At 32.5% G+C, this 10,606-nt stretch overlaps 1 protein-coding gene across 1 annotated transcript; it reads left to right on the top strand.

Annotated features, from left to right (window-relative positions):
* The first annotated feature begins 663 nt into the window (after positions 1-663).
* LOC123553446 (uncharacterized) lies at positions 664-9,953 on the top strand. Its single transcript, XM_053541594.1, has 7 exons — positions 664-1,750; positions 3,690-3,714; positions 4,304-7,016; positions 7,692-7,754; positions 8,120-8,261; positions 8,650-8,751; positions 9,710-9,953. The coding sequence occupies exons 3-7, from the start codon at positions 6,963-6,965 to the stop codon at positions 9,841-9,843; spliced, it is 495 nt and encodes a 164-aa protein (XP_053397569.1). The 5' UTR covers positions 664-1,750; positions 3,690-3,714; positions 4,304-6,962; the 3' UTR covers positions 9,844-9,953.
* Positions 9,954-10,606: the final 653 nt, after the last annotated feature.

The following is a 10,606-nucleotide window of genomic DNA, read 5'->3' as shown; positions in this document are numbered from 1 at the left end:
AAATATTCTATATATTTTCATGGATACCATTGTATGAAAGAATTTTGTTTAATAAAGTTGATTAAAATGAGGATAAATAACATTATTAAACGAATTGGTGCTAATGTATAATATCATCTCACCCGAAACCACCAGTCTAGGAAATCTCTAGAAAGCGGATGTGTAATCATCAAATCTATAAGAAAGCATTTAAGAAGAAAAAATGTCTACTTGGAGAAAGGTTAAGACTTCTCAACATATATAAGTATTATATATGGTATTAATACTGCATATAGTACACTGTATAAGTATATTCTGTTTACGTAGAACAAGTTCAGTTTTTGTACATATATAAGCGCTCAGAAACCATAATAGTATAGCTCAATAGCTGTAAAAACAGAAGGAAAATCTGTTTTATACATCCTTGGATGAAATTAAATCACATTTCCTTATGTAAAGTGATGCGACTAGTCTTATCAAGCTTTAAGGTCAGATTCCGTCATCATTAGTAAGGTTCAGTAACATTGTAGTGGGTACTGTAGTCAATAATGCAGTCTAAACACACCTAATCATGCTGATGCAGTGCTACGAACCCTTGTGCAGCTTTCGCGAATACAAACTTCTGAAGAGAGCATTTTAGTCATGCAATGTCTTTGCTAGCACTTTAAGTGTACTTCTGTGAAGTTGGTAGTATAAACATTTCCTGTAAATGTTTGTTATAGATATATTTGCAAAGATTTTTGTACGTCAATTTTGGGAACAAATTTCGCACTATGATTTGCCTGATATCAGTCTTGCAGATAGCTTTTGTAATATCGTTGACGGACGTATCCAACTTTTATGCAGCCACTGTACAACATTCAACATTGCGTCAGGTTGTTGTGAACATGATTGATTTCCAAACAATATCATTGACTGCTAAAATACTGCATTTCAGTGACACTGAACACAAAAATTAGTAAAACAATAACAAGTGATATGCAAAACGTAATTTGCACACCATTAGAATATAGTTTTTGATGCTTTGCATTAAACAATATCTTGAACGGATGGGACAGAAACTCACAGGGACTAAGCTGCTACGATATCGTGATTTGCTTTACAATACATTGTAAAATAGAAAAAGTGGAAACTCCACTGGTACACGTGCTAGGGATTCACAGACAGAAAAATACTAATATTTTACATTGTCATATAACTTTGAAACATTGTGGAGAATGAGTGAAGTTTTGCGCATATATAACTAATTTAAATTTCCCAATAGTATTTTAACAAACAGACTGTTCCTCTTTGTTTTTTTTCACGATTGCTCATTCACTTTACTATTGTGTACTTAACAAGTCATATATACAATCCTATGTGGGCTTTCTTTTAAAAAGATATATTTAATGTTATTTTAGTGATGTCGAACACTTTTTACGATTAAAATTTTCTTCTGTGAATCGTCGAATTTGTATACTATCAGGTTTTTTCAGAAACACATGGAAACCATTTATATAGAAATCAGAACAAATGAACTTTACTATATGTCTATCTTTTGAACAATACCGGCTTTGCATATGAGTGTTTCTGAGAATAAATTATTATATTGAACATGTAAATACTTCTTGTATTTTTTCTTAATATTTATCCGCAGAAATATCAATAGCAGAGGACAGAAACTGCACAGTACAGTCAATTATTATGGGTGGTGTTGTAACTGTTTTTGTACTCATATCAGTATATGCGGGCTATACAACTTTAACAATAAGAAGACTGAAAGCAAATAAAGGTAACCTGTACCCAGAGTACATCACGCTGGTGAATGAAAAGTAAAAAATATGTAAAATAAAGCTTTATCATATCAGCTGATATTGAAGCTTTCATTTCAAAATATACCTTACGAACTCGTCTAGCATTAAATCTACACGTCTAGTCAAATGTTCTAAATGCATAATTTGCAGATATATACAAATTCAAAGCAGAATTGGAATTTCGGGTTGCCGCAACCCGCGAATACCAAATCACGAAGATGCATAACCCGTGAAATATATAGATTCCTCACCATGTTAAGATATTGATTTAAAGAAATAGTTGTACCACGTGGCCAGAAGCTAGTCTTTGATCCTGTCAAGGTTTAATGAGCGAATTTTTAAGTTTCAATGGAAACATAAGTCAATGCATATCACGTTTTTAAAGGCACTGGCTTCCAGATCGTTCGACAACAACATTTTTTGTTAGACATCTGGAAATTAATGCTATATTTCTTAAGAATGCTTTGGAACTTTATTACTGGCAGACTCAGTGTGCCCAATCGTAGAAAATAGTTAAAACAATTATTTCTCATGTGTTTCCGAAACATAGAGTCTCAGTGTGCCCAATCACGTGATCGCGCTACGTCATTTAGAGCTGGAAAGTGAAAGTGGAAAGGTAAACAAAAATTATAAATCAGGGCGTAAGTTTTTTTTATTCAATATATTGTGTTAATATCATGCACATGATTTGAAACCTATTTGAAAGTGCTACCCCGGTACTTCGATTTCCCCACCAAAACTTTTTCGTTTTAATGCTATTCCTGTTCAGTTGACTTGCACAATAAGCGCACAATGTCGAAAGTGGTCGAACAGGAATAGCGTTAAAAAGAGAAGGATTTGGTGGGGAAATCGTAGTAACTTAGGTAGCACTTTCAAATAGGTTTCGAATCACGTGCCTGATATTTACACAATATATTGAATAAAAAACTTACGTCCTGATTTATAATTTTTGTTTACCTTTCCACTTTCACTTTCGAGCTCAAAATGACGTAGCGTCATCACGTGATTGGGCACACTTAGACTATATGTTTCGGAAACACATGAGAAATAATTGTTTTTACTATTTTCTACGATGAAAATCGAAAAGCATTTGCAACGGTTTACTCGAGGTAAACTGCCTCGATTATAACTTTGTACATTTAACGCACATTGAACACTAAATCATCCATGAACACTAAATGATCCATAGCGCTATTGTCAGCGACAGCGGAACACTTCTTTATTGCCCCGGCGTTCCGGGGTTCGATTCCCGACTAGGTCATCTTTTTTTTCTTGATTTGGCATTTTTAAAATAGTTTAGAAACAAAAACTCATATTCTAATGTTCATAATATAACCAAATTTCAATATGAAAGAAGAATATTTTTTTAGCCAAAATCTGGAGGTCAGTGCTTTTAATAATATCCGTGTACGTTTGGTAACCAGAACCCAAGGCCTGATATTTTTGTAAAGACCGGACTGCTTCGATGTTGCAAGCACTCTCAACTCAATATGTTTTCAGTGTTTGTATGTTTTTTTTAAAAGTTCTTTACCGTGTACGGAACAATTTCAACAATCTTAAAGCATAAGTTTAGTGCACAAAGCATTTAGAGTATTCGTACTTTTCGTAATTTTGACACCGGTGACATGTTTTCTACTTCATTGGGTAAGATGACATCAGCCATATGTATTTGAATTTAGAATTTCTATAGGTATTCACTTAGAGCATTTGACAAGTTTATAATTGTTGACTGTATACAGTATCCTGGTTCAGGAATAATATTTTTTCAGTTAGATATTGATAGTTATATTTAACATCAAAACGATTTATTTTCAAAATTCCATATAATTAACCCAATATAAAGCTATTAAAACATATTTGTTAGTTGTACATCAATTCTAAACAATTGTAAACATTTTTTTTCTTTTTTCTTTTCAGACAATGTAATGAATGAAGTCCATGGGTAGGTATCTGACATTGCAAAAGCTGAAAACTGTTTCCAAATATGTCTATAACTATAAATAGTAACATGTAGTCTCTTCATGTACGGCAAACATAATTTTGATTTTCTCTACTGAGTGAGGCAAATGCCAGGTGCCGGTCCACAACGGACTGTCAAGGCGCTTTTACGTTGACAATGGTATTTAAATGGCAAACAATACCGGTACAACTAATTTCAAAATGGCCTTCTGCAAAACCACTCTGGCCGCTGTAAGACTAATTGTGCCGTTATGGTCAAACAACACACCGCGTCTTATTTTTGACTATGCTCTCACGATAAGTCTAGAATATAAGGATATACATAAGTTATAAAGCGCTGATATTGTTTCTTGTAAAACGATGAGTACAATGTGTATTTCTGTCAAAACACACAAGACTAAACGTTTATATATTACTATATCAAATAATTTTGCTTTGTATTCCGGTTGAAAAAAAATCAACATTGACATATAAATGAATGCAGACAACTAGATGTACACTTACTCATGTTTTCCGAAGTTTACTTTTTTAAAGCAGGATCGACTTATATTTATAAGTGTATGCCTTTGCAGGAACGTACTTGCACAACATGATCCAGTTTATGTGAACGAATCTATTATGATGAGGACAAGAGGAACAGAGGAACAACCAAATTTTGACGATGCTTCAGTCAGCGAACCCGCGACAGGATACGAAAGAATGGATGACACAACAAGAGATGTCAGATCAAATTATGACATTATACAAAATCAAAATCCTATAGATTAATCAGTGTCCAAGTTTTTGCAAATTTTTCATAAACGTTATTTGAAAAGTAATACATGTTTTATGCACGAAACATGTGAACATTAACGAAATATTTGAATAGAAATCGCCATTACATACTATACAGTTTACGGTCTTTCCGTTCATGTATGTTAAAATATGTACATTATACAGACCTTAATGTCCACATTTCGATTTTGTGCTGTAGAATCTTAAGCTTCAATATCTAAAGGACCGAGTTTTACACTTTGAGATTGCAGCAATTTGGCTTAAAATGATACGTGGTTCATTTCGTTAAATGTGCTGTTGTAATCTAAAAAAAAATGTAAATATAAATATCATATAACTTAGATATACATTTTATGGGTAGTGTCTGCTGACATTTCAATACTTATCGGTACGGAAACTTTACCGACAAGCATCACATGTAACATAATAACTACATTGTACGTATATCAATTTAAACGGAATTTGAATTATGAAAAATACCAATAAACTAGTCTTGGTGCGCTTGTATTTCAGTAACCACATGTGGGAATGGTTTGGTACTTCAAACACGTATTTACTGTATCTTACATAAAATGCAGATATTCCATAATGCTGATTTGCATTTTTGCAAAATGATTGTATGTAAGCAAATGTCTCAGAACCCACCGATGGGAAAGGATTGAAACTTCCTACACTTTACCACTGTGATGAGCTATTATGCATTTTACTGGTTCCACAGCTTTGTCTTGCAGATTTATCTAATTATGTCCATTTTTCGACTTTGGAATTCATTTATTAAACTTTCTTTAGTGACACAGCTGTTTACTAGTTGAGCGTCTCTGTCTTTGACAGCTCTTGTTTTTGTATTAATGTTTTGGTTGGACGCCTACTCTTAGAACAGAACCATCTGTCTTAATGAAAAATGCTTTAATCTTTTTATTCACTATATATATTAGTTGCGTGTACTATAACAGTTATTTTTAGTATTAATATAATAAAGCTGATAGCGTCTTTTAATGTGGCATAAAGATAAAAATCGGTATCTTTTCTAGCAATAAAGAATTGAAATAACACAATAATTAATACAGCTGTTGATTAACATACAAAAACACATGTCTTATTACAAATGACACAGCTCCGACTAGTAGGTTACATGACCTTTAAATTAAACATTTATTTTCATGAAACGTAAGATTTTTTTATTATTGCCGCATTAATACTTTCTTAACCATTCAAACGCTTTCACATAGTACAGCTTCCTTTCAGAGTTGCAATACATAGCCAAAACACTATTTCATCGTTCAATGCAATATTGAATGCCTAGAATGATAAGATTCCCTGTTTGTGTAAACATTTCAGTAACTTAACTGGTGCTATATGTTATTTTCCATACAATATAATTATACAAAATATAAAGAAAATATACTTTTTTGATACTGTCTTACATGTCATATGTGTCATTATTAAAACAATCTGTAAATACAACGTCATCCAAAGACAAATCTTATTACATTGCAATGAATCCTGAAGTCAGTCAGGGGTAAAATGGTAACAGGTAAACGGGTCGTCGAGAAAAGAAAATTGTTAAATGTTTTCTCTTATTTACTATTGCGAATATGTGGATATTATATGAGTGTCTTTTCATATTAAATTTATTGAGCGAGTTGAATAAATTCTGCCGTGCATTTAATCAGTTCGATTTAACGTGTTTAATAAATGCAGTGTGGTCTCCCTACTATAGACCAAGTCAATTCGACCAATGTCTCCTACACTTACAGTAGGTACACGAGAGGTTTGTGTGGAAGGCAATAGACATTGCTGGACTTTTTATTTTCGCCTAACTCTTTAACACAAGGCCAAATATAGTAATTTTTTGGAAAAGTAGCCCATATTTTCGCAGACCGTGATTTCGTTTTAGCTTTGCATGGACAACTGTCTTATCAATTGCAAATACTGATATAGATTTTACGATAATACACAACATATAATTACAATTTGCTTTATTTCGTTTTCTGTTTGTAGTGGATTTCTGCTGAATCTAAAAGGGGTGATCTCCGACAGGCATGAGAAAGGTCCAAAAACTGACATCTGCTATCTTATCATTCGTTCAGTAGCAATAAGATATTTTAATGTATTCTATACGTGTCAGTTACCATTCGTTACCGAAACGTGTGCAAAACAATAATTACGACGTGTTTTTATATTTATCAAAGAGAAAAAAGGGTATTAATTAGACCATATATTTTCCATCTACATCTTCCCCTGAGCAAGCCTTCACACATGAAGCTTTTATATCTGAATTTAATCAAAGATTTATTGACAATATTCCCTAATAAATACTTATCTGATATCAGCGTACCAAAATCAAAGAAACGTTAATTTGGTGGTGGGTCTTTTCAACGGCTATTTAAGGGAAAGGGTATTGTTCTTAGACAACATACCTTTTCCATAGGTGTTTCCACACGAGTCGAACTCGGCATGATCAGACTACTTGTTCTCCTTGGACTTTGCTGCGTGCTCCCTTTTGTAGAGGTAAGTAAATAAACTATGTTACTTCTTTTTAGATAAAGTGTAACGTTTTCTGCTCTGTATACTACCTGCATGCCTTCACTACTAAACCGAGATTGTTTTTCATATACACTCTTCATAACTATGTTTATGTAATCAACAAAAGCTTAAAATCCCGGAGTTTCAATTCCAATACATCTTGCTGTAATTTGATTTTTTAAGTACATTAACTGGATATAATTTTTTTTATTATTCTGGTGCTGAAAAATTATATATTTTCTATAAAAAGAATTGCACTTACCGTTATCTCTCAAGAACATTTTATGCTCCCATAGGATCTTTTTAAATATTTCGTTATAATACATACTTACTAGTCTATAAAGAACATTCTTATACAGGAGTAGATCTGCAATATAGTATGTTCAAGCGATTTAGGAGAAAGGTTATTTTCAAAAGATAAAAGGTAAGGTAGATTTCTTGGAGCCACAGAGCCATGTCTTTGCAAAGTAGGCTCACAACAAAAGGAAGCTGTAACGGAAAAATATTATAGAATATATTTAAAATATCTATATTACAGGAAAGACATTCTCCAGTTAGGAGGTGATTAAACATATACGAGTGTAAGATGGAAGTCCTTTTAAAATATTTCTGTAAATGTGGATGTATTCCTACTTAAAAACCTGACGTATTTCTTTGCAGCTGTCTCAAGACTTTATAGACGATGTTGTCAGAAGACATAATGAACTGAGAATGACGCATGGCGTGAGTTGAATATAACACAATGATCTGTCTAACACAGTTAACAGTTCTTTCATAGACGTCTTAAGTTTTAACGCTTCATTGATTGTTTTTTTACAAAATATTTCTGTTTCCATATGTCTTATATACCACATTTAACATTTCCAAGAGAAGAGTTTATTGATATGTTCTTTAACTTTTTATAATAAAAATTATTTTATGTTGTTCTTGTCATCATTTGGAGCAAAACCTATAGACTTTTAAAACAGTTTTCCAAAACAGAACAGGTGTTTCGCTTTAATTTTCTAAACAGGTATTCAGTAAGTTGTGTGTAATTGAGTGTTGAAGACTCAATCATATTTATCATACAATATTTTTTATATTAACAGGTTAATAATGTTACCGAAGACACAACGATTACCGCGTATGCCCAGGAATGGGCTGACCATTTGGCCTCGACAGGCCAATTTTATCATCGGCCTAACAATTCATATGGAGAAAATCTTGCCTTCAGATGGCCAGCTTATTCAGGTCTCTGTCTAAAGCAGAAGTGTTGAGCAAAACTGACACACAAAAAAAACATACTTCTCAAAAGACAAAATATTGGCTACACTCTTTATTTAGTTTACAAATCTATTACTTCTACTACTTGCATATCTACAAAAATTCACCAAAATAAATTGGCTTAAGTTTAGTTGATAGTTTATGAATTTTCCGAAAAATGGTGGTTTTTTACTTTTATTCTGAAACATCTTTTGAAATATTATGAAAAAACATTGCCAAGACGAAAGGCCCTAAGTACATAGAGTATTGATTATACAGTAAAACAAATAACATGATCATGATTATCATTGATTTTATCAGAATTGTTAGTTCGTTTAATTTTTTCGTCAGCTCACATAAAAACTTTTAATTGTAGGTGCTGAATATGTGGATCAGTTATACACTGATGAAGAAGCATTCTATGCCAGTCATTCCTACTACGGATCAGAGCCTAACTTGAACAACTTTGCAGAATACGGTAAAGTTTATTTACACTAACGTGATAGGAATTATTTTCAGATAGTACATATTTATTTTTAAAGGAGGATAAGGTTGAATATTGAACGCATATGGAACAGTCTTCTTATAATTATCAAAGAATATTTATTGTTTTTTTGACATTTATGACAGCATGTATGAAATTGTTTCTTCACTTAACTAACATTGTTTACGTATGTCAAGTTTGGAAAGTACCAGATAATATCTGTATTCATTTCTGTAATTTATTTACTCTTATTACTGATTAAGTAAGATAATGCCTGAACCAGACCATCCATTCAGATCTTACGATGAATTATGTTAAAACGTACACTCCCATGAATGATGTATTGGGAGTGAAATAAAGCCATTACATAATTTTGGTATTACAGTTCAATAAAATGCCAATTTATGTATGAGACGTTTGTCAAATTGACTTGATCTTTAATAGGTAAAGAAAGAAGAAATATTGATGTTCAGCAGGAAAAGCTAGCATATTATAAAAAGAATATTACATATTATATGTGTCTTTCCGCGTTGAATTTATTAAAGTCGTTGAATAAAACTGATAAAATGCTCATCATATCCTCGCATTTTACTATTTACTGTAAGTTATTAAATTCGTTTGATAAAATCAGTATGAAAAGTCTCTCATGTAAAATGCTGTTTTAGCGTTAACGCAGAAACTGTTCAATATTGCTACTAGACGACTGATATGGAATTTAGATAATCGCTTTCTACTTAATCTTGTTCTCTTTGTTCCCTTTTATTTAAACCAGTATTATACCAATACATCTGAAGCACATGTCCCTTTATCCGGATAAAACATCAAAACTGGTTCTCGATCAATTAGCGCTTTAATAATGTGTTCATGTGAAGCAGCTTGTGTAATTTTCAAATTATATATTAAATTTACGTTATATAAATATATCAGAGTTATTTTAAATATTTTTCTCCAGGACATTTTACCCAAATTGTCTGGAAGGCATGTACAAAGATTGGCGTCGGAAATAACGGTCCGTTTGTGGTCATTAACTACGATGCTGGCAACCTGATAAGCACGTTCGCGGTCAATGTCCTAGCACCGCAGTAACAAACCGGAAATACATACCATCACCAGTCGGCACAGATTAAAGCTTTCTGATTTTAAGTATATTGGTCGCGATCATATTTATTTTATTGAAATAAAGTAGGCCTCATAAATATTGTTGTTCTTGTTTCAATCAATTGAAAAATATAATATAGTGTGCTGATGCAGGAGAAGTACATCATTCAGAGTATGCTTATGTGAAATTAATTCATCTTTTCCAAATATCATCTATCATTTCAGGGAGTCATCCATTTTGACTTACCTGTCGCTATTTAATTTAGAACAGGTAATTTGACTGGTTCCTTAGTATCTTTTTACAATTTCATTGGGTAATCTAGTAAGAAGCACTAGAATCTTGTTAAGCAGTTTTGAATCAAGCATTATACTTATTAAACGAGTATTAACTCTAATAATGTCAGTGAGTGAAATAATAACACCGCGTGTTATAGATCTGCACTCCAGTTTTTCAATATACACCATATTAATACATCTTCGGATGTCTCTACTGTTCACAAATAGGCTTAATCAAACCGTGCCTGCAACTTTTTGCATTTTTGTCGTGTTAGGCGACTTGCGTTGTTTTCATTTTTTTCTATTTTCTATTGTTATTCCAATTACTATTCACTATTCTGTGTATAATATAGAGTTGTGAAAATTGATCAGTAGCTGGCATTGTGTTCAGAACGTGAGGGTCAATTTCTGTATTAGCCTCAATCCTGATCAGTCGAATCGGGGAATAAATTTATTGGCTATTTATCGGCGTAGC

Source organism: Mercenaria mercenaria, chromosome 4, assembly GCF_021730395.1.
Source record: "Mercenaria mercenaria strain notata chromosome 4, MADL_Memer_1, whole genome shotgun sequence".
Taxonomy (NCBI): Eukaryota; Metazoa; Mollusca; class Bivalvia; order Venerida; family Veneridae; genus Mercenaria; species Mercenaria mercenaria.
The sequence above is the reverse complement of the archived record's forward strand: the minus strand, read 5'-3'. Positions and strand labels throughout refer to the sequence as shown.

Bases quoted from the DNA above. Each gene is read 5' to 3' on its own strand.
- LOC123553446 (XM_053541594.1), top strand. From the start codon at position 6,963: ATGATCAGACTACTTGTTCTCCTTGGACTTTGCTGCGTGCTCCCTTTT. The intron at 7,755-8,119 runs GTGAGTTGAATA...TTATATTAACAG, and splicing joins AACTGAGAATGACGCATGGC to GTTAATAATGTTACCGAAGA. The intron at 8,262-8,649 runs GTCTCTGTCTAA...TTTTAATTGTAG, and splicing joins CAGATGGCCAGCTTATTCAG to GTGCTGAATATGTGGATCAG.